The following is a 24,648-nucleotide window of genomic DNA, read 5'->3' on the forward strand; positions in this document are numbered from 1 at the left end:
GTAGAAAACTGTAATAATATTTTTAAAGCATTTTTGGCCATCATGGGATAATTGCATCTAATTTTTATTCAAAATAAATTAATTCATTCTTCCGAATATTTTAAAATTAAATCTCGATTGTTAGAAAGCAAAATTAGTTCTTCCTATTCGTTCAAATTTAATGCAAATGCAGAAGCATTCGGCACCAAATACCAAAACTGAGTACCAAAATTGGCGCGCTTCTTGATGTCTTAAAAACCGAATTTCTCCAATTCTAATGTGTACCATATACTAGGATTAAACCCATTATAATTTTTACTCTGTACATTTCTAAAATTTGGTGGCACACACATGGGCCATAATGAAGTTCAGGTGCATCATTCAAAATTCTCAAAACTATCTCTCTAATCATCTTGATAATTTTGGGCATAGATAAGTTCATTAGCATCATTGAAAATTCTCAAAACCACTTCTTGAATTGTTACGATAACTCTGGGCATACATAACCTATTGCTAATAAATCTAGTAGTTCATGGAGGGCTATATAAACACTTCGTCAAGCACGTTCATGGAGGGCTATATAAACACTTCGTCAAGCACATATTCCATTTTTTTACCAGCTGAACTCTTCAACCTAGCAGTTTAATTTCGAGCTGTTTTTGATATACATGGCAAATTAAAAATAATATTATAGAAAGAAAACATACCTGTCACTACTATATTGAATTTATTTCACAAATGTAGATATAACATGAACATGTAACTTTTCATATTTCTATGGACATGCACACATGTGTGATGTGGAGGCCTTTTGTTACAGGGCAGACATCTGTACAATAGTTTAGTTCCTAAGGCTTTTGCCAAATAGGTGTATGGATCCACCATATTCTAAGTATTGGATCTATAAAGGTGGTCAAATGACTTACTGTCTCATCTTGATTTTCTAATTAAAATAACTTGGAAGAAAGTTTTAAATAGATTATTGTCACCTAACGGTTACATAGTATAACTTTCTAAACTAGTCTAGTAACTTTCCTAGTTTAGCACTAGTATAGTAACTATGTAGCCATAATTCAACATTTGGTTACCTAACCTGTGTACAGAAAATAAATTTTAAATGAAGCTTGAATTGCAGTCTGTAGGCAGAGGATACTTTAGAAAAAAAAAAAAAAAAAAAAAAGACCAGACTTTAAAAATAAATGTTTACAGGAGCAAAATTTCACATTATTGACAGAAATTTGTAGTGATCAAACAGTGGATCATTTTACAAATTTTTGTATGGCTACTATGCTTTTAGTAAAGATGTATCAGACATACATGATGATTGATAATTAGTAAGACAAAAAAGTTTCCACAGAATTAAAAGAAGTTTAATGCTGGCATCAGAGATGGGGCAACCGGTGCAGCTGCAGAGTGGCAGTACTAAGGGGTGAAAAATTTTAGATATGCCGGGTAGAAAAATGCCTCTAACATAGTGCATTATTTACTGGCGGCTCTAACCTAATGCAGCAAAATGCTCAAACCTAGTGTGAAGTAGAAAGAAAGAAGGTCATCAAGCAAGAAATTGTAAAACACTAGGAAATATCACAAGCTGAAGAGATTTCGCCAATATCAATATGTCGACTTTGACAGAAACTTTGGAGAAGAGAGACGTTTGTGCTCTGTTGATCCCTCATTGCTTGATGCAATGTTATTGATATGAAGATTTGATTATTAAGGTGAAAGATCCCCTATCTTGAATAACAGTGTTTGATAAAATGGGAATTAAACATTTTGACTAAAATTTAAATCATTGTTGATTCAGTGATTCTTCCCACTACTCCAAATATTTCAGCATACAACAACCATAGGTGAAATAAATTATGATCTCTGCTTCGGATTACTAAGGAATTATTATGAAAGATAAGAGTTTCATGTGGGAAAAGTGTTCTTTAAGCATATTATTGTGAAATCAATGAAGCAGAGTCATAAAAATGCCTGACTTGCTTAGGGATAGGAAATTAATTTTGAAGGAGTTCCGCAGAAGATGGAGACAAGTCTCCTAACCAAGTAAAAAGCTGAATGTTTACTCCATCAGAAATAAAACCCCCATAAAATTCTTACATAGATTAAAAGAGCTCTATGTGGATTGCAAGAAGAAACAGATTTCTTCCAGCAGTTACTCACACCATTCGAGGACTGACTAAAGTAGTATTCTGCAATGAATAACAAATCTTCCAGGTGGATCACAACTGTTGTGAACAATGGGACCACTCAGGAATGTCAGCAGATACTGCATGAAGTAAAATTAACTTGAGACAGAAATATTAGGGAGAATAAATAAATAAAAATAAATGAAGTAAAATTAACTTGAGACAAAAATATTAGGGATAATAAATAAATAAAAATATTAGCATTGACTTTTAGATTAACTTCATAATAGTGTATTCCGATGACCATTACCTGTTCAAAAAGTAACATAATCAGAATGGTAATTACTAGAAATGGAATTATTTGTAATTTCACATATTTGTTGCTCTGATAAAAAGCCAGCAGTGGACAGATTGAAATCTATCAAATATTTACATACATAATATCAGAAATTAAATTAGTGATTAATAAAGAAATGTGGTACTGCATGATTTCTATTTCAAATTCCATTTGTATTAAGAAATTAAACGATGTTTATTCAGAACAAGTCACACTTCAGATGGCAAAGGATCGCAAGTAGTTCGCGAGCAGTTAAGGTGTCGGAAAGCGCAGTTTGACTATGTCTGGTATATACTACTTTACTGTGAGACCAAAGTTCTATACTATATAACTTTGGAGAAGAGAGACATTTGTGTTCTGTTGATCCCTCATTGCTTGATGCAACATTATTGATATGAAGATTTGATGATTAAAATGAAAGATCTCTGTCTGGAATAACAATATTTGATAAAATGGGAATTAAACATTTTGACTAAAATTTAAATCGTGTCTGGTATATACTAACAACTGTAGGATATAGTATATATATTGTTGCTGAACTCAAGAACTTCAAGTAGAAGTTCAACATGGAAAAAAAATTTGAAAGGTATACTATTAAGTATTTTTGCAGAAATATGATACATTTTGTTGATCATTTCTGTAAATAGGAAGAATTCATCGGAATTATCACAGTATGTTATCATTGTGCATCTACAATGGGTTCTTAGATAAAGAGTCAATCAAATATGCAGAAACAGAACCAGCACATTTCATGCAATTTTATCAAGACTTCAATATCAAGTATTGTCTCATTCTACAAGAAAAAGTCTGCTTTGAATAATACATAGCCACTTTAATTTATAATTTTAAGACATAGAACAATATGAAAAGTAACAGATGAAATGATAGCGTCACCTGCAAAGCAAGGAAAATGAACATTTATATTATAAAAAGAATGCATCAAAACGCTTTCGTTTTTTTCTTTGTTTGTATTGCCTTATCTTTATCTATTTTCAGATACATTGTGTAAAAATATTTGGTGATTGTAAAATTATTATAATAAGTTAAAGAAATATCAAAACTGCTAAAATTTTTGGCGACCCACAGTTTAAGAAACCCTGCTGTAGTGAATATATGCTAATTTCTTTCATTCAGTAACCCCCCCCCCCCAAAAAAAATTGAAAAATTGCTTGTTCCCTCTCTTTATACGTGCTTTTATTTCGATGACTACCAAATGCACATTAATGCCATATTTGCCATAGGATGGTAAGGATGTATATTGGGTAATGATTTAGTATGCAATCTATGACTTTTAATTAGCTATTTATTTCTTAGATGGCATCACTAAAATGCTACTGTTAAATATTAAAGCAGATATAAATAATTAAGAATATATAAATGAAAATCATTACACTAATTATTTCAAATTAAATGGAATAAAAATTTCATTAAATTATTAAAATCCCATTTAAGTTTTACAAAACTGGCAGGATTTATGCAAGGTTCTTCCAAATTTACAAAACAAAAAGTAGTGGCATTTTCAAAGGCCATTTTAATGAGTCATTCAGCCATATACATTATGAGATATGAAAATAAATATAAATAATTGAGAATATTTGAATGAAAGTGATTCCATTAATTTAATAATCCATTAAATTTTAATTTCAGTAACTTTCACGTTTAAATGTATGATAAAGTGATTGGAAAAAAAAATGGTTAAAACAATAATCAATGTTATTGGCAGTGTGTAAAAAATAAATAAATAAAAGCAGTAGATCACATACTATATCATTATTTTACATTAATACTTTATTAAAGCAGTGGTCTCAAATTCATAGGTACATATTATGTATTTGTTCCAAACATGGTGCTAATATTTATTAATATAAGCACCTATTAATATATATTTTTGCTTATATTAATATATAATTTTAAAACCAAGACTATTATATATATTTTTATAAATATTCAATAACTGAAATTTAAAATTTCTTCTGTTATTAGAACAAAGTGCATTAGCCCAGAAGGGCTGTTAATTTCATTTTGGCATTTTGCCTGGATTCATTTTCTGCTTTAATTAACTTTTCAAACTGTTGCCACCAAATATTCCAGCCCTGTATTATATTTAAAGAAATTAAATAATGAAGAATCTTCATAAATGTGTGTTTCTCACATTGTGATAAAACAATGGTACCTAGAGCCATCAAATTTTTAACATAATCCTCCACTGAATATGCGCATCTGGAAGCCCAAATTTTATTAACTTATTTATTATTATTGGTATTATTGGTTTTATTAACAAATTTTTGATTAAAAACTCAACAATTTCAAAGCAAGCAATATCAGCACTGTATGGGGGGGGGGACATTTCTATCTCCAGCGGGCGAGACTGTGTATCGGAAATTCTAAAGACATTCCCTTTTTAAATTATTATGTGGTATTGCTGTTGAATTGAATTTTATGGTTTAAGTGTGAAGAGCGTGATATTTAATAAATAAAGGTAGCACACAAAACGTTAAAAAAAACACCCCTTTGGGTGTAAAGTATTCAAAATTTTTTTTATTTATTTTTATTTTCTTGTAAATGTTTATACATTTTTTAAAAGTACTTTGGCCTGTCATCTGCTTTCATATCAGCCGAACTTGCAGTTTGAGTTTGGGATCACTGCAGTCCTAACTGTTTAAATTTAATTAAAATGTTCTTCAGATTCTATTAGATTGACAAGTGAGTTATTGCTTAATCTAATGAAGCTATGAATGTTATTGCCTCATCTAATACAGCAGAAGTCCTGTTAAGTTTTAAATAACCTTTTTATTTAACATGAGTTTAAACCGAAGGCACCACTTATGCATACAAACAAAACTTCAAAATATATAGCTGCAGATTATTTTTATAGCATCTATCTGTTATTTTAAAGCTAGCAGTAAATATGAACTTGTTATATGATTTTTGTATTAGAATATACTAGTTAAAAAAGACATTTTTGTACACTACAGATGTTTTTAAAAATGCTTTGAAAATTATTTATTAAATAAAAGTTTGTGTTCTAACAGATTCTAGTGCCATATAGCTATACATTTTTGTCATATTAATAAAAAAATCTGCCTTTTCAGGTAAAGAAAGCTTTCTTTGCTCTAGTTCATAATGGTAAGCATATGTTGTTTCAGTTAATAAGCAATGAGCACATTCTGTTAAACTGTGTTAAGTTATTAGGCTGGAATTGTTGAATTTTCCCTTTCCTTGCCCAGTGCCTCTAATCATCTTTATTTTTTTGCAAAATTTGAATGTGAATTTCATTTTTATAAGCACTAGCAAATATGGAGTTTCATAAAATCTTTTATTATTAATATTGAATAATTTTAATTTTTAGAAATTTTGTAAGTATATTTTTTTAATTATTTGCTTTCTTTATTAGGCGTTCGAGCTGCTCCATTATGGGACTCGGCAACACAGTCTTTCGTAGGTAAGGATATCAAAATAGTTAAATCTGTCACTGGGTGTATGGAAAATAATGCTGCCTTCTTCATTCATGCAAAACAATATTCCCTATGTCATGCTCTTTTTGCATAAATATAGTAGTGAAACATTATTATCTAATGAAACTGTGTATATAAAACAATTATTTACAATGATATGTATATGTATAAATCTGGAACATCATTTTTTCTGTTTTTAAAATTTTTTATGTATAATAAAGAATAAAAATTTGAAAACCAAGAAAAAATTCAAAATAATTAGTCAAATATTTTGAAAAGAAATACTTGTATATATTTAATTATGTGGTTATTTTCTTCCCCATACATCTAACAAATTCTTAATTTTAATATTCATTTCAAAAGTGAATGTTATGTGTAAGTTTTTGGGTTTTTATTTTAATCTTATATCCATTTCACCCTATTTCCAAAAGAGACCTTAATATTTTATACTTTACAGCAGTGGTGCCCAACCTTTGGCAAGCACATTTCCAAAACATCAACATTTTTGTTAAACATATTTCCAATCTTATGTGATACATCTGAAATATTAATTTCGGCAAATGGGTTTGAGATGAATAATAATATTGGTTGAACTTTATGGAAATCAGAGAAGCAGAGTTCAAAATTATTTTTCAGTGCATTTAGGTTTTCTGAGTATTTCTTTGTTTCAATTGCCTTGTGGTTTAATGTGGCTTAATAAATTCTGAAAATAGGTGAATTTTTTTTCTTTCATGTGATTTATCCACAAATTTAACTTTATCTGGAAAGCAGTTACAGTCCCAGTCAATTGAAAAAGGTTTTTTTTTTTTTTTTTTTTTTTCTTTTCCCTGGATATCTTCGTTCAGTTTAGCTGTTATATCCCTGAGAAAATACAAATCAGATAACCAGTTATTATCGTACAATTCTTTATAACTTTTGTTTCTGGATTCCAAAAACTGCTTTATTGGCGAAAGAAGTTCTACAAATCGGTGAAGTATTTTTCCCATTCTGAGCCATCTAACATCGGAATGAAGCAGTAAGATTCCATGTTCGCTATCAAGTTCATCAGTCAGCAATCAATTATTTTATAACATCTTGCAAGATATCTCTTATGACTATAAATGCTTACCATGTTTTAACAATTAAGAAATATAAATTAATGGTTATTTTTAAAATATTTTTTGTTTATAATACCTAATCGGGCTAGCGAGCAGGCACAAAACGATCGGCGAGCACAAGGTTGGGCACCGCTGCTTTAAGGTATGGTATATTCATACCTGCAGAAAAGTTATAGTAGTGTAATCATGAGTTACAATGAACCATGTAAAAAACAGTGAATGTTATGTGTAAAATAATATTCCATAACACAAAAATATATAAAATTAAGCAAAAAAGCAACTTTAGATTGGAATAGATTCTTGACTGAGGATACTTTTATTTTTCACAGTTTGCAAATTTTAGTGAGTTTTGTTTAAAATTTCTGCCAATCTAAGGTTGCTTTAATTATTATTATTTTGTTTGGATGGGAGTTAGTTTTAAATTTTGCACTGATATGTTTCTCTTTCGATCAGATACAAAAGTGTGGTCAAGTTTAATTAATGAATACTCATATTACGAAATTTTCAATATTAAATGAATAAAAAGTGTACTGTAGGCTTAACATTTTATCATAAAATTACACCATATTTCCTAGTTTTTGTCTCGCATATGTAAAATTTAAAGATTCTAATGTTTTTTGTAATCATCCAGATATAACACACGAGTAAGAGAATACTGTGCTCTATTATTTTTTCCTTAAAATGTATCTTACTATTTTTGTGAAAGCGTATATTTGTGTATGGTATTCATGTGCAGATATTTAAAATAACTGAAAAACTGAAAGTAAATTGCCGCAAAAATATATCTTAAACAATAAATAGTAACAGAAATGTAGAATGTGCATAAGAAGTATTTATCCTTACTGGAATTTATATAATGTATAGAAATATTTGTTTTTTAACTCTGCCCATTTTTAAAATTAAAATATGTAATATTTCAAGAAAAAAATTTTGTACCAAACATTAATATTCTAAATTTGTGCTCTAATAATTATTGAAAATAAAATCTTGATTTCATTTCTTATTATTTTAATCAATTTATTTCAATAGATATTTTTCTAAGCATTGTTTCTTTTGAATTTAGGAATGCTTACAATAACAGATTTCATCAATATACTAAGAACATATTATAAATCTCCTTTTGTAAGTATTATGTAAAGTAATTGTTTTATTATATGAATTAAAAATATTAAAATTTCAAGGATCATTGTTTACTTATTATCTTTTTCATTTATATTCAACATTTAAAAAGGACCATTTAATTTTTGTATAGGTTCAAATGGAAGAACTTGAAGAACACAAATTAGAAACATGGCGAAGTAAATTTTCAAATTTTTTTTTTCTTTCCACGTTTATTATTATTATTATTATTATTATTATTATTATTGAAAATTTTTAGTAACATTTTAAAGAAAATTCTAATTGGATATGCTTTTTTTTATTTGGCAGATGTTTTAAAAGAAAAAACAAAGCCTTTGGTAAGCATAGGACCAGATGCCAGGTACATTTAACAAATTCTATTACATATATACTAAAAATTTTTCAATTCAGAATTGTTCAATAAATTTAGGAATGCAAAAATCTGAAGTGTAAAAAATGTTACATGTTATGTTAAATGTTAAATTGTATTAACTGAGTTAGTCTTAACCTTATTCACCTTATAATGCTTTCAAGTATTAAATAATGCTTTTAAGTAATCCAGTGCATTCAGGGTAGTAGGATAATAAATATATTTAAGTAATAAAATTAATTAGCTAGTAAGAGTGTGTTACTTTATAAACTATTTAAAATTCTTGATTTATCACATTATGCAGATTATGAAAGTTACTTCTTGAAGTTAATGGAAAGTTAAACCCAAGTCTCAGTCCACTATAAATCCCTGCTTTCTATAGATGTCACAAGGTGACATTAACACTTCAGGATTACGAAAGCAGATACATACAAGGAGGAATATGGATTGAACCATCACTGAAAATGTTTGTATGTTAGTTGAAGCAGCATTTCTACTTCAAAATAACAATGATCTGTTCTAAAGAAAGCTAGGGAATGTTACATAGATTTTGTGGAAGCTTTAAATGAATAAGCTGTGCTATGCAGAACTGTATTAAAGTTGATACATAAGTTGTAGATAGAAGTGGAAGGGACACTAGAATTTCACCACTGGTCATATAAGTATAATCTCTTTGCACTAGCTGTGCAGTTATGCCCCAATTTTGACAGAGAACTCCCTGGTGAAAGGGGCAGTTCAAGGATTCCCCACCCCTCTTCTCCTACCATTAACCACTTAAAACGACTTTTGGTTCGTCATGTATTTTAAATGTGCTCTTGTCGCACAGACATCTAATGCTTACAAAAAAATACCTGTGTTTTCTGTGTGATTCGAATCTTGGCCCATTGGTACAGCAATCAGTGTCACTAACCGCTATATTGGCATTCCAGCATAGGACATTAGTTGGCGCTGACATGCCTGGTGTAGGACATCTTGCGACTGTTCAGAATGATGCTATTCATACTATGTGATTCATCTCAAACTTATAGGAGAGTAGCCAAGGCTGGCTGTGCTGCTGAGTTAAGAGGCTCACATAATAAATCCAAGCCATTGAGTATGATGGCATTCATTATTTGGAGTGTTATTTTTGTTACGTAATAAGTGAATAATTTTACAATTTAAAGGTAGACCTAAATTGCAGAACACTGGAAAAAATATCACAGATTATTAAAAACCCACTGGGAATGTGCTTATTTATTTGTTATAAAAATATTTATATGTACTGTGTATATGAGTTGTTGTGACTCATCTCGCATGTTTGATAGTAACATCAGAACATCCCATAAAATTCATTGTGGCAAGGAGTGCAAGATTGTGTCTGCTGTTGGCCTTCAGCACCATATAGGTGACAGTACGATTTTGTTCAGTTATGCCTCCAATTTTGATGGAGTATATAATAAATATAATCACAATAATTTCTTTCAGAATTGGTATATAGACTGAAAGTCTTTTCTTTCAGTTCAGATGAATCTTTCTAGTCTTTTATTGAAAGTAAAAGACTTTGCTGTCCTGACTTTCTTGCATATCTGCCTTTGACTGTTTCGAGAAATTCTCTGAAGTTGGTCCTGATAGTAGTGCACTAAACTGTCAGTAAACTGATATGCCACTCTGTTTACCTCGATTTATTTTTGAGGTACAAGTGAAATTGTTCTCAGAACAAACATTTAAACAAAGGTGTGTTAAACTTTGAATTCGTGTGTTTAATTGATATGGGGCATCATTTGCAATTATCACCTAGACCCTCAAAGTGGAGCCAGGCCCGGACAAAAAGATTCCACTCTCCATTCTCTAAAAACTGTTTATGAGCTAAGTATTTTGGTTGGACTTTTTCAAATCAAGGTAGTCTGCAAAACAGGCTACCTTGATTTGAAAACATTTTGGTTAAAATTTATGACTCTCTTAAGAGTGATAAAGTTAAGAGTTATGACACTCTTTGGAGTGATAAAGTAGTAGGGATACAACATCAGTTCTTCATTTGCATTAGCTAAGGCTTGTATATACGAGGCTGAATCACCAACTTTTCCATCTTGGCGAGAAAGGGAAAGTGCTGCAAGTTTTGGCATGCCTATCGCAGACACTGGCTTGAATGTCTACTTTTTTTTTTTTTTTTAAGAATGACTTTATAGACGCGGGAGATTCCACACATATAAACTTTTTGAATAATTTATTAGTTTTTGAATAGTATAAAGACCTTTTCATTTCAATAAAAATTTCACGTATATTTTGCAAAACATATTCAAAATAACTTATGCTTTAGGTCAAGGTTTCTTAAACTTTTTGGTGTAGGGACCCATAATATTTACGAAAATTTTGGGGGACCCTCCATAAGCATTGCACAGATCTGACACACGTGAGTGAAACTATCAGTTTCTTCACTTGTGATGTAATATACTGTTGAAGTTTTAGGTCACTAACTTTAATTTTGAAAGTCAAAAGTCATTAATCCGGACTCGTCGGGACTTCGATTTCGGATTATCAATTTTTCCGGATTATAAATCATCAGTTTAAATCTGGTAAGATGGCATGCAGAAATTATAAAATTAAAAATATGAAACCGTAATTTATGAAATAAAGACCAATTATGATCTAAAGGGTATCAGAATTTACAAAAAAAAAAAAAAAAAAAGCTTAATATGTATTTGTTTACTTTATTAAACATTTCTTTCAATGCAAGTTGTTTATAAGTTGCTTCGTTTTTTATGTGATAATACTTTCTCTTTAATTCTATAAACAGACATAATTTCTTGTTCAGTTACAAAGTTCCGCTTTTCAAGTCCTATAATTGCTGTGTCAAGAATACCGATTAATTTGTCAATCGAAATTTTTTCGTTTTCAGTAACATTTGTGTCACTTTCTTCGCTATCGGAAGCGAATTATAATGACGAGGAATTTGATTTAAATCATATCAAAGACGGAGTACATCGAGATGAAATACTACATTTAGTAAGGAATTATAAGCCAAATAAAATAAAAACATCTGCTGACAGGATAGTGCTGACAGATCAACTTCCAATTCATCGTGTGCCAAGGCGTTTTATGATATTAAATTCTTTTGAAGTATTGAATTCATGAAATGATTTTGACTTGGCCTTTGAAATTCATCACTACAGGCAAATTTATTTTATTGTTTTGCATGCATTAAAAACACCTCAATTATTTTATGAAAAACACACATGCAGAGTTTAACAGATTTAATGTGCTTATCTGAATTTTCTGCATTCATTTGTAAATTTTTACTCTGTTGCCAAATTGAATAATACCATAATTACAAATATATAGTACTTACACAATCCTTGCAAATATTGAAAGCAAATTACATGTATTTTGTCCCACAGTATTCAATTTATTATATTGACTTTAGACCACAATGTCAAAATTCTTGAAATTATTTTAACCAAGAAATGATTGTGGGAATCATGCGTAAACAACTCATCTAACTTTTCAACAATAGTGTTTATAAAATAAGCAAAAAAATTAGAAGTAATGTCAACGATATTCAAACTCATTATGTTACATATATCTTTGGCAAACATTAAGATTTTACCCTGCGTTTTGAAATATTTAAACCATGCTTTGTGGCAGTGAAATTTACTGTTGGATTCTAAATTAATTACAGGATATAGTTCTGTAAAAGTTGTGAAAAATACAGGACTAGGAGATAATTTTATAATTTTAGGTTTCAGGTGGTAACTCTGTTATTAGATTACATATATTTCACCTGTCTTACAAAAAAAAAAACACATAGCATAAGGCAAAGTATGTAATAATAAAATACTTTTATTAATTAAATATATGATGAGTTTTCAAAGCTTACCAACTGACTACCTTACCTAAGTCAGTTATTAATAATGTAACTTAAGATTAAATGCTATATAATTAATAAATTTTGTTAACTATTGTGATATTGTATTTCATAAAGTTTTCTGTCATAAGTTACTTGAGTTTGTCGTAAATATTTTCATAAAAAGTAAAATTAAAAATTTTACGGTGATTTTAAAATGTTTTATGGATTTTACACAAAATAAATACGAGTCTTATCAGGGCCAGCTCCAAGCATAGGTGACATAGGGAGCTGCTTATTGCACAGATTTTTGGAGAACACTGGGTAACTTATTTTTGCTTTTGATACAGGGTTCGTATGGTCTTTAAGAGTCCTTAAAGTTCTTAGGTTTTTTTAGAATCGTTTTTTGGTCCTTTAAAATCCTTAATTTCAGTCAAAATGGTCAGCAAGTCCTTAATTTTAATTATCTGAAATTTCTATCTGTTTCTTCGGCTGCCATTTTGAGTGTGAATTAGTATTCTGAAGGAATATTTTTGGCGATTCATTGATTATCTTTTGGCCCACCAGCGGCCGAGCGGTAAAGTCTCTGAACACTGGTAGTTCGGTCCGAGGTTTGAATCCTGTGAACGGGCTGGCTGCATGGGTGTTTTCATGGTTTTCCCTATGTGTAACGTGTATACGAGCCAGTTTCCCTTAGAAAATCCTCCACGAAGACATCCCTCCCCTTAGGCAGATAGCCCTAGTGTGCTTTGGCGTAATTAAATACACACACACATTGATTATCTTTTTAATGAGCTCATGGGTTATAATTTGTTCGTATTTCTAATATAAGTGGGATGCTCGAGTTTCTGGGCACGAAGTGAAGAAGCATTTCGAAGTTATTTCATTTTTTTAGTGAAGAATTCTTAAACAACTTTTTGCTTTTGGGGATGTGAATTGTTTTATTAAACGGTTCTAAATTTGGCGACTTATCAACATTTTGGAGATTTTTAAAATCAATTTTTGTAGAAAATTTTTAATTCAGAGATCTGGAAATTTGTCTACAACTTTTTTTAAAAAATATTATAACATTGATAAATTTCATTAAAATAATGGTAATATATTGAAATTATAAATAAGAAATAACATTAAAATAAAACATTTTTAGTTTTCATTATTATATTATTAAATTACTTTCCATTTTGGCAACATATTATACAGTATTTTGAATAAACTGAAAAAATAAGGTAATAAATACTATAAAGCACAATTTAGAAAACAATTCTTATCAAAAGCAAAATAGCTATGTAATTAATTAAAAATATCTTCTTTTTAATTTTTTTATGGTAAGGGTTTTTCCTGTGATTATTCAGAATTCTTAGAATATGCATCAGTTTCCTCCATAAAATTAATTTTACACCTTTTTCCCCTGATTTTTTTTTTCCCCAAAATATTTCTGGCTTTTTGCTATTACAGAATTGATAGAGGTAATTTTTCTTTAGCATTTTAGAATTCCAAACTTGGAAAGTTTAGAAAGATTCTAAAAGATTTCAGAAAAGTGTGACAAAAGGAAAAATATCTTCATGATATTAACACGTAATGGATGTATTTTATAAAAAAGTTTGTGGTTAATTTCTTACTTTTAGGATAATTTTTGCAAGAACAACAAATATTTGAATGTTTTACTTCTGCTACTAGAAGTTTTTTCTTAACATGCTTATCTTCCCTTTATTTTTTCTCCTTTACACTAGCATGGAAAATATTAAAAATGCTTCTAATCTTATCACATGGACAGGCATTTATAGAAAGCAATTTTTCTATTAATAAAAAAATTGAAAACTGACAGTTTAAAGGATTCATCTTTTATGTCTCACTGTATCATACAAGGGCTGGCGCTAGGTATTTTCCTATCTGAAGCAATGTCTGTGGATCCTAAATTCTGCTGCCTAGAGCCTTCCTAAATTCTGCTTCCAGTGCCTGTTCTTAATTCTAAAAATTTTACCGTTTCTAGATTTTGTTGCTCTATGTGTCACCACATTGGCTCTATAGCCAGCCCTTACCATATATTATTTCATATTTATTCTGAATGTCCATATTACAAAAGAAATAAAATTAGCAGCTTTTTCTGAATGCGTTTAGTTTTTTATAATAACAGAAATCTTTAATTAAATCCAAAAATTCTAAAATGAAGAGGAAACATATTGAAGAAAGGAACTGAATACATAAAAAGAAAGAAAATTATTCTTCAAAGATATGTACAGTTGTTATTATGTAAATTAACCAGTTGTTTATAATTTCAGACTTTACTATAACTTCCCTTTTCATTTTCTCACCAGAATGCAAATCAGTTAGATAGTTTTTAAAATGAGGTTTGGGGATTGTAAGACAGAGTATGCTTCTAGCCTCCACTTGCACACTAGCCTGCACTGCATTAGTTTCTGCCAGCACTGATAATTTGTAATTATTCATTTTTGCATTATTGCAGCCAACATTTGAATTTGTTATGAAGATGGAGTTGCTGTGCAAGCTTAGATTAAAATTAAATTTTGTAGTCCTTGACTACTAGTTCACATTTTTAGTTTGAATTTGACTGTTCCTGTTTAATTACATCACCACTAGCTGTAGTTGATTTTGTTAGCATAAGAACATGCCTTTATGTTCTGTATTCTTTTTGATAAGAGGTTTATTTAAGCCTTTATCTGATGTGTAACGTGTATATGAGCCAGTCTTCCTTAAAAAGTCTTCCACGAAGGCATCCATCCCTTTAGGCAGATAGCCCTTGAGGCTTAGCTGTAATCACATAAACCAAACCAAACTAAACCTTTTTCTGACTTTGTAGTTACTTTCAGACACAGTGATAGTTTGTTTATGTTTCTAGGAGTTTTGGACTTTTTACCTTTTACCAGATCAAGTAAAACCTCACTGTTACATTGTTGAAAGACTGTCAAGCTAGGAGAGGAAGCACACATAAATTGATGAGAACATTGGTTTGTGTATTGAAACAAATTTCTAATTGTTAGAAAAGAGGCTTAAAAGGAGGAGATTGGTATAAATTCAGTGGCGTAGCTAGGGTGGGGCAAGGAGGGACATCTGTCCCCAGGCGCAGCATTCAGGGGGCGCCAAATTGATGTTATGAAATTTTAGAATGAAATGTTTTCCGTTCTCGGCACAGAGAAAGGGGCACAAAATCTTCAGTTGTCCCCGGGCGCTGAAAACCCTAGCTACGCTTCTGTATAAATTATACAAAATGTCTGGGAAGGCTTCAAATTAAAAAGAAGCATAAAATATTTGTTGTATGTTGTTGCTACAAAACATTCCAAGTATAGTTTAAGAATCATTGTCATAAATTATATGTATTTAAAACTGTGAAATGTTATTAGATTATTTTATAGTGCTTTTTTTAACAAATATTTTTTAAAAACAAGTTTTAATTTAGTAGTGGCCATGTAAATCTATAATGACTAACTGTATCAAACTACCTAATTTAATTATTTGTAACTAACTGCTCACCTTTAAAAACTATCTCTGCATATTAAAGTGGGTTATTGCATTTCATTAAGAAGATTTCATTACTCTGGTCACAAGATATAGCACAAAAATGTAAAATTAATGTAAAACTTTGCATCTAGTGAGATTTAAGATAATACAAAGCAACTTATCACTTCTGGGGCTTTAGTGGCTTATTAACTGGATTCTTAGAGTATATTAACTGGGCTAGTATAAACTCTACACGAAGCTATGACGCGAACTACATGAGACAGACAGAGCACAACTAACTTTCAGAACTTGCCAACTGTGCCTACATCATGCTTTCAGGTTTGTTCTGATCAGCAAGATCCTCTCTCTATATAAGCAGCAGTGGTAGCAACAATCAGTCTTTTGTTATGAATCATGCTGGTTATGATTTTACTTCGCATTTTAACCTATGCTATTTACTAAATCTCTAGATTGAGAAAGTACATGACAAATTGAGACATGAAAGAAAAAATCAGCATAAAGCTATGTTAGTAAACCATAAATAAAATGTCACTAATATTCTTCCAAATATGTCCAGTTATTATAAGTGTAAAATATTTACTTGATAAATTTTTTAAAGTTGATTTTATTCTCAAATTTGTTTTATAATTATGTTTATTAAATTATAATAATGCATCCTACTTAGGCTCTATTTCATTCTTAAGATGGTATTACAAAAGTGAAGTTCAGTCATACATAATATTTTTAATTGAATTTATTCAGTTCCCATTTGCTGATAGGTCTTTAATTTTTTTCATTAATCGTCCTGAAAAGTACTTAATTTCCATGTGCAGAAATGTGTACGAGCTCTGTAATGATTTCTAAATAAAGGTCAATTTTGATTTTAATTATTAATATACGAGTAGTTTATTATATAAGGTGTCAATTTGATCATTTAAGTCACCAAAAAATGCTGGAGCTGGGTCTAATTGTAATTACACTGCAAAACTTTCTTTAAAAATATGCAGATATCTGTTATTTATTTTATCGTTTTTCTTTAGCTTATTAGATGCCATTAAAACTTTAATACAAAATAAAGTGCATCGATTACCTGTGATAGATCCTTGTACTGGAAATGTCCTGTATGTGATCACTCATAAACGAATCCTGAAGTTCCTTTTCCTCTATGTAAGTAGTGTTAATTACATCCTTTTCTCAATCAGTCTTGAAAAGAATAAGAAAATACAACCATGTATAGTTTGCATATTGTGTTAAATATTTAGTAATATGTTGCATTTGTTAAGTAAATGTGTTTACTGCTTAAACCTCTTTAAGTTATCAACTACACCTTAACAGACAAACCTAAAAATAGTAATAGGTTGGTATTAAAAATATGTCTTCAAAGCTTTTGTGTTGAGCTGTACAAGCAAAGAATCAGGCCTACCAACATCAGAGCAGTAAAATTGCTGAATACTGATAGTTTCAACGTGGGTTTGAATCCAGGCGAATGGGCTGGCTGCATGGATAATTTTGTGATTTTCACCATGTGCAACATGTATATGAGTCAGTTTTTTTAAGAATGTTTTCCACAAAGGCATTCTTTCCCTTAGGTAGGCAGGTAGCCTTAGTTTGCTTTGCCATAATGAACTAAACCAAACCAAACAAGCAATGAATCATTGGAATGCTGTACTTGTAAAATTTTCATATATAATTTGTGCAGAGTATGTCCAACCTTGGCAGTCAATTATGCTTCATATTACTTTAGTATCAATTGAAATTTTATTCAGGCTGAAAAGTTTAAACAACTTTTAGTTACCAACATATTTTTCTGTATTTTCCCTGAGTGTGCTGAGAGCCAGTTTTTGCATTTTATGATGTGTGTCACATACATGCTTTTGAATGCCTTTCTTAGTTTTGTGTAGGAATATGATAAGCTTAGCTTGTTACATATGAAATGCATAAAATTTTTAAGATCATGTTTTATTTTACATCCACAGGAAATAATATTGTTTGCTTTGGCAGTGAATAACCTTAAAACAATCTCTTTCATGAAAATTCTACATATTTTTTGTATTATTGGAAATAATTTTCTGTTAATTTTTATACAGCTTTTGTCCATCAATCATGAGATTTATTAATAGCTTTCAGTGTAAAGAAAAATGTCATCATAATTGAAATTCCATGCTGTCAAACTGAGCAAAGAATAGAAATACAGTTTTGCTGTAAAGCAGGAATTGTTCCTGATTTTTAAAAAACAAATTGGGACTGAAAAGAAAACTTGGTGATTTTCTTATGATCTGAGACAAAATGGCAGTCATCTGCTTGGGCTGGATAAGGTTCACCATGGCCACAGAAATTTCAGTTTTCGAAATCTTGATTAAAGACCATATTGGTGAGCTTATTTATTGAAAATGGCAAATGTACGAAAAATTTATGTCTGATAAACAAACAAGGAACTTCATATTTCATAAAGAAGGCTTTTCTGTTTTGACAACTCTTTCTATTTTGAGAGGATGCAATTTTCTTTGCCTAGTGAACTCATTATTTTAAATAATGTAAATATAATACATATTTCTATATATTAGTATTATACATTTTTATTTTTAACTGTTAAAAGTGACTTTCATAGATTATCTAAAAGTGTGCTGTTTAAAATAAATATATCATTTTAGAATGAACAAACAAGTTTTCTTATATTAGTAATTTAAACAATATACAAAAATTTGAAAACAAATTGTTTTAAATTTTTACATTACATTATCGATTTCTTTTCTCATGCAGTCAGAATGTGGACAAGAGGCACTGAGAAGGTTGTTGCATTTTAGAATTAAATCTTTTGTTGTGAGGAATTCGCAAAGTGATGAAGTATTTCTGAGAACATAATTTAATTGTATTGAATGTTGCCAGTAGACATGTTTAACACTATTGCCTCCATAGATCAAAATCATCTGGAAACAGTCTTCTTATAGATTCTCCACAATATTTAAGTCACAAATGCTCTTTTTGTATCTAAATGCTGTTTTAACTGTTTTGAAATATGAAGATGATTCTTTTTCTATATATGCATTTTCAGTAGGAATGAAGAGTTAGTTATTTAGTAGAAATGGAGAGTTAGTGTATTTATTAAGCATATTAGTAATGCCCATTTATGGCAAATAATCATTGTTGATTCTGTAGAGTCGTAATGTTTTGTAAAACATTAAAGAAATTTTGGTTGTTATGCTTTTGATAGCTGTTATCTTTACTTATATTTTGCTACTGATGTGATAAAATTCATATACGTGGGTTATTTCTCAGTCCTGTGGCTTATGTAAATTCACAGTGTACTGAATTTCTCAAGCACCAAGCTAAAAGGGGGGATATATATATATATAAAACACACCATCTCAGTTTTAGGCTTTTTCATTCTTAATAAGGACACAAAAGTATTAGAAACAAGACAAGTGTAATACACTCTAAATTGTAATTATGCTTTGAAATGTTTGTTCGATTGCACTTTTCTGTTAACCCTAATATTAAAACATTTAATTTGAATATACATGTTATAATTTATTATTATTTAAAGGTGATGATTTATTTTTAATCTGTATATATGTACAAAAAGTGTTAATTTTATGTATTTCCCCCCCCAGTACCATGAATTGCCTCATCCAAGTTATATGAATAAAAAATTAGGTGATCTGAAAATTGGTACCTATGATCAAATAGCTACAGTAAGTAAAATGATGATAATTTTTTAATTAATAGGAAAATATAAATAAATGCAATAGATAAAATCATAGTAAATCAAGGAGCAACAAATTAAGTTCTAATTTATTTTTTAAATTAATGTGTTCATGCATTAAGTAAGTTATGACTAATTACATAACACAATATATGTGTAAAATATTCATATATTTATTTTATTAGTTTATATATTATTGGGTTGACAAGAAAGTAATTTTGTTTTGCACAGATAGATAGTGTCACTTATCACAAAATGATAAGTGTCCTGTCGGCTAAGTGTCCGTGTCGCCTAAGTGTCCTGTCGGCTAACTGTCCTTGTCAGCTAAGTGTCATGTCGGCTAAGTGTCCCTGTTGGCTAAATGTCTTGTTGGCTAAGTGTCTGCAACCGGGATTAATCATTTACCAGCATTCATCATTTTATCTTCCACTCCCTTGAAGAATGATAGATCAAGGTTCCACTTTATACCAATTAATAGAGAATCCTGCATTACATGATTAAAATTTTAAAAACAATGCAGAATTTTGCATTGCATTATTGAAAATTATTTTTCTCATACATCATTAAAAGCCTAATGTTAATGTAATAGTTCAGAATCAGAAGTCTTATAGATCTTGTATTAGAAGAGAAAAAGGTTAACCATCTATCTCCATCAATTATTTTTAGCATAGTTCAAATAAATTCTTCTAATTCATTTTATGTTTGCTTGAGGTAGCAGTTAATGTTAATTGGTCATGGTACAGTTTTTTCAGTTACATATTTATACCACAATTCCTCCTTTTTTACAAGCTCCCTGTGCATCACAAATGTACAAATTGGCAGGGGCTTGAAAAAAGTAAGTTAATTAAAGCATTAAATATTACACGCATAAACAAAATGAATTAAAACAGAGAACAGCAGTCTGAACTTCACAAAAATAAGTAAGTTGATTAGCCAAGTCATGCCAAGTTTTTTCCAAGTCCTTCTGCAAGCATAATCTAAGGCCATCAAAGGCAGGACAGAAAAATATTAAACGTTCCACATCTTGAAGTACATTTTTTGACACTCGCATAAATTATCTTGGATTGAAATAAAACAGGTAACTTGCAAATTTATTGTGACCAGATAAAAAATGAGCTATTTTAAAATTAATGAAGAAGAAAGACTCGGAATGAGTTTTATGGTAAGTAGAAGGAAAGGAATTTTTTGTGCCCTGAGAATTATAAGATGAAATATATTCATTCCATTTAGATTAAAACTTGTCATAATAAAAGAACTTCCAAATAACTCTTTGGAATGCTAATATTGATATCAATGGGTAGATTTAAAGCATCTTTAGCTAAGAAATAACTTTTTCATTTTCATAGAATCTACGATGACCGTGCACATAAACAAAATGGATATCAATTCCCATTTCTGTTTGAACTAACAGCTAACAGAGTTTTTATTACTAGTTTGTTGCTGCTAGTTAAACTGTTTCAAAGGTGAAGATATAAAAGAGAATTGGAACATATGAGCTACTTTGAGGATGCTGTCCCATTATACTTGATCCACTTGATGACAAGATAATTGCAGAGAAGTTCTGCTTGAGAAACTGTGCATTCATTTTGAATACAGTTTTAGACAAATACGAAATTAGCAAACCTCAGATTGGTCTTCAAAAAGAACAGATGCTAGACTAACCTTACTGTTTATTTTATTGCCATCTGTAAAGGAAACTATATGAAAATACTTTTCAGTAGTCTCTTTATAGTGCAGATATTTATCTGGATAAAAAATATCGGGGAAGAGCACATTTCCATTAATGAAGTCTTCTAAAGTATCAATTGCCAATGCCTCAAAAATATTATTCTTCAATTCAGTTTCGAAATCAATAGGAAGAACACTTGCAAGAACAAAAGTAGCGTCATAACTTAGTGTTCTGTAACTGCGAATAATATTGGGTCATATAAAAAGTCTGTGTTTTTTTGCCACTAGATGGTATTGATGTCTATACATATGGCAGCACTCACCTGATTGTCTCAAACGATCATGTGCTTAAAAAGTGACATTCAGCTTTCATTGTTTGTGAAGATAGTTTTCTAATTTGTTGGTTGTGTCAAAAGTTATATTGATTTGAAAATGAGGGAAATATCTAAAGAAATACAATATGTGATGCTTTTTTTTCTATAAAAAAGGTAAAAACGCTTCAAAAACAAGCCGAAAATTTTGTAAAGTGTACAGTGAGAATGCTCTGATTGAATGAAGGACCCAGCAGTGGTTTGCTTGATTCCATTCCTGAAATTTCGATGTTGAGATTGGAAGGGAATTGTCCATAATGACCCGATGCAACCTGGCAAAATGATCAATTCGGCCCTGTACTGCACTCAAGTTGACTGTTTGAATGAAGCAGTCCAGAAAGGGTAACCAGACTTGTCCAACAGTAAAGGGGTTGTGTTTCATGAAGACAATGTGTGGCTATATACATTTTTGATGACTCGGAGCAAACTGATGAAACTTGGTTGGGAAGTTTTGATTGGGAAGCCCGGACTTTGCACCATCTGACTGTCATTTGTTTCAGTCTCTGCAAAACTCTCTTGATGGCAAAAAATTGGCTGACTGAAGTGCTGCTGAAAATTCCTTGGCCACGTTTTTCTATGATAAACCACAGACGTTCTACAACGATGGGATTATGAAGCTACCCGAAAAATGGGCAAAGGTCATAGATAATAATGGTCAATATGTAGTTGATTAAAACTGATTTTCAATAAAGAAAATTTTTGTTAAAAAATGTACCAAAATGTGCGGAGACTTTTTATGTGACCCAATACGAAGAATTCTCAGTTGAATGTTACTCAGATTTCTTTTGTTAATAATCTTTGCAAGAATATGTTCCCAGGCATGACAGCCATAGGAAATTAATGCATAATACACTGCTTATGCATCAGTTTCTTGCCTTTGTAGCTTAATTTTTTTCACATTTAGTAGAAAGGAATTTGATGTCTTTTCTAACATAATTGTTTATTTCATTTATGTTATTTTACACATAGCCTCTACCAAAGTTTAAACTCTGAAGTGGTAGTACTTTTTATATTGCTAAGGCATGAAATCTGTTGTCTGAAAAAATGAAGTTTATTTTAAAAATAACAGAAAATGTGTTAAAAATATCATAACCTCTGAAAAATATTATGTACGTGAAGTGGTTATAATCTGAGAGGCACAGGTAATGACTGCTAATTAAGATGTCATCTCTATCACTTTCAAAACTATGATTAGAAGCATTCTTTTTTAAATTTGCTTTCTACGCTAAATGGTATGTTGTCTCAAATACAATGTGGACTATACTTTTCTTAAACTTTTCAACAGAAATCTCATTTAGAAATAGCTTGATGAAAATATGGCTGCTAGTATATATTTCTGTGTATAAGCGGAGAATGTTAAGAACTTTTCCTAAAGCTAAATTATGGGGGTCAACTTATGTAGGAATCCATTTATGTATGGCTTATATACAGATTATATATGAATACTGAAAAAATACAGATACATATCTGTTAGCCAGGCACAAGTGATAAATCGACAAATATGGCATTTTTAAATTCTTTAGATTTATGAAAAAAATGTATTTTAAATGAAATTGTGTTATTTGGTTTATGAAGAGTTGTTTTATTTTCAGAACTAGGTAATTTGATGGTTTGTTGCATTGTCGACAAAATGAAAAATCTGAAGTTACGGAAATTTGCTCTCAGCTCATCAAAAAAGGAACTTGAAGTCATTTTCTCTTCATGCTCCTTTTTTGATTTTGGTATCTTGTCTAATTCAAAGTATTTTTTCCTTTCCTCTCAAACTTGTTTTCTACTAATAGAGAAATTCTGAGCAGCCATACTGCTGTTAGAATTTTCAGCAAATGCAATTACCTGAGTTTAATATTTGTCATATAAGAATTTCTTTTCCTGCTCATCTTTCAGACAAAAAATTAAATGGCACAGAAAATAAGACTAGCACAGATACCACAGATCATATACAAGACAACAAATGAATGGGAAAAGTGTGCTAGCTTTAGATAGGTAACCTACCCAAGTTAAAACTACCCGAGTTGGCACCTGGCGTTTTACTTTACAGCAATTTGGTTGGAAAATATTTCATCGCTTAGCAATATTTTCCCCCTCATGACAACAGGTTTGAATATGACAATATTTTTTGTTTTTCCCTTATATAAAGGTTTTGAATTTTGGGTAAATGTTTGAAGAATAAATGCACGCTCAGCTTATTGTCGAAAATATATGGTAGTTAAAGCATATGATGGTTATCACAAATATGGATAAAATATTCTACTCTACATTGCGATTTCATTGATTTTCATTTGTGAATTACTGTAAGTTATGAATTCATGTCATAATCATTCACTTTATAATTCTTTTGTTATTTTTGAATGTATTTTAGGGGCATTTTTAATTTTTTTCATATCATATTTTAATTTTTTTTAGGCTAAAACTAGCACTCCTGTCATTACAGCACTGAATGAGTTTGTGGACAGACGTGTTTCTGCTTTACCTGTGGTTGATGATCAGGGGAAAGTTGTAGATATATATGCAAAATTTGATGTGATTGTAAGTATTTTCAGGAGTTTAACTGTGCATAAAATTATTTTCAGCAGTATGAAAACTCTCATGTAAATTGAAGACAAATGTTATTGATATACAAAGAAGTCAATTGCTCTTACCATCGGAGAAACATAGTGCATAGTTGTAGGACTAGGCTTTCTGCTGCCGGTGCTGTCCCTGTGGCTCCTATAATCTACCAGCCTTTAAAAATTTTTTGCTGCTCCTAAATGCAACCACTTTGGTTACACCGGCTTACATCCATACTCCATGTAGTTGTTAGGTACATTTTTCTGAAATAACTGCACTTGCCTTTTGATACAATAAAGGATTTTGCTCTTCAATAGCATGTCCCATATATAACAAAGGTAAATTTTACTTTTATTACCTTTTGATGAAAATAATAAAAGAAAATTTAAATTGGACTAATCATTGAAAATGAATTTTAAAAAATAAAAGATTATTATAGTGACAACTAGGATTTCTTCCAGGAAACTTGTATGTATATTTTGATATGCTAGAGTTACTTAAGATGGACTAAATTTTCATCTTGCTTTTTTAAATCCAAATTATTTTCTTGATTGGCTATTTATTTATTTTTATAGTTCTTCTTATATTTTTTAA

General features: G+C 30.2%; 1 protein-coding gene across 12 annotated transcripts in view; it reads left to right on the forward strand.

Moving 5' to 3' along the window:
• Positions 1–24,648, forward strand: part of SNF4Agamma (SNF4/AMP-activated protein kinase gamma subunit) — a 559,866-nt gene that overhangs the window by 526,308 nt on the left and 8,910 nt on the right. For all 12 annotated transcript variants that reach the window (XM_085810578.1, XM_085810583.1, XM_085810580.1 and 9 more), the window contains 8 exons: positions 5,541–5,574; positions 5,843–5,890; positions 8,064–8,122; positions 8,253–8,298; positions 8,429–8,480; positions 16,806–16,932; positions 19,377–19,457; positions 23,911–24,033. In XM_085810578.1, the coding sequence (XP_085666704.1) occupies positions 5,541–5,574; positions 5,843–5,890; positions 8,064–8,122; positions 8,253–8,298; positions 8,429–8,480; positions 16,806–16,932; positions 19,377–19,457; positions 23,911–24,033 (570 nt within the window). The remainder of the gene's footprint in view (positions 1–5,540; positions 5,575–5,842; positions 5,891–8,063; positions 8,123–8,252; positions 8,299–8,428; positions 8,481–16,805; positions 16,933–19,376; positions 19,458–23,910; positions 24,034–24,648) is intronic.

This window comes from Stegodyphus dumicola, chromosome 2 (assembly GCF_044657685.1).
Source record: "Stegodyphus dumicola isolate Sdum_Otavi_A_Nest chromosome 2, ASM4465768v1".
Lineage (NCBI taxonomy): Eukaryota > Metazoa > Arthropoda > Arachnida > Araneae > Eresidae > Stegodyphus > Stegodyphus dumicola.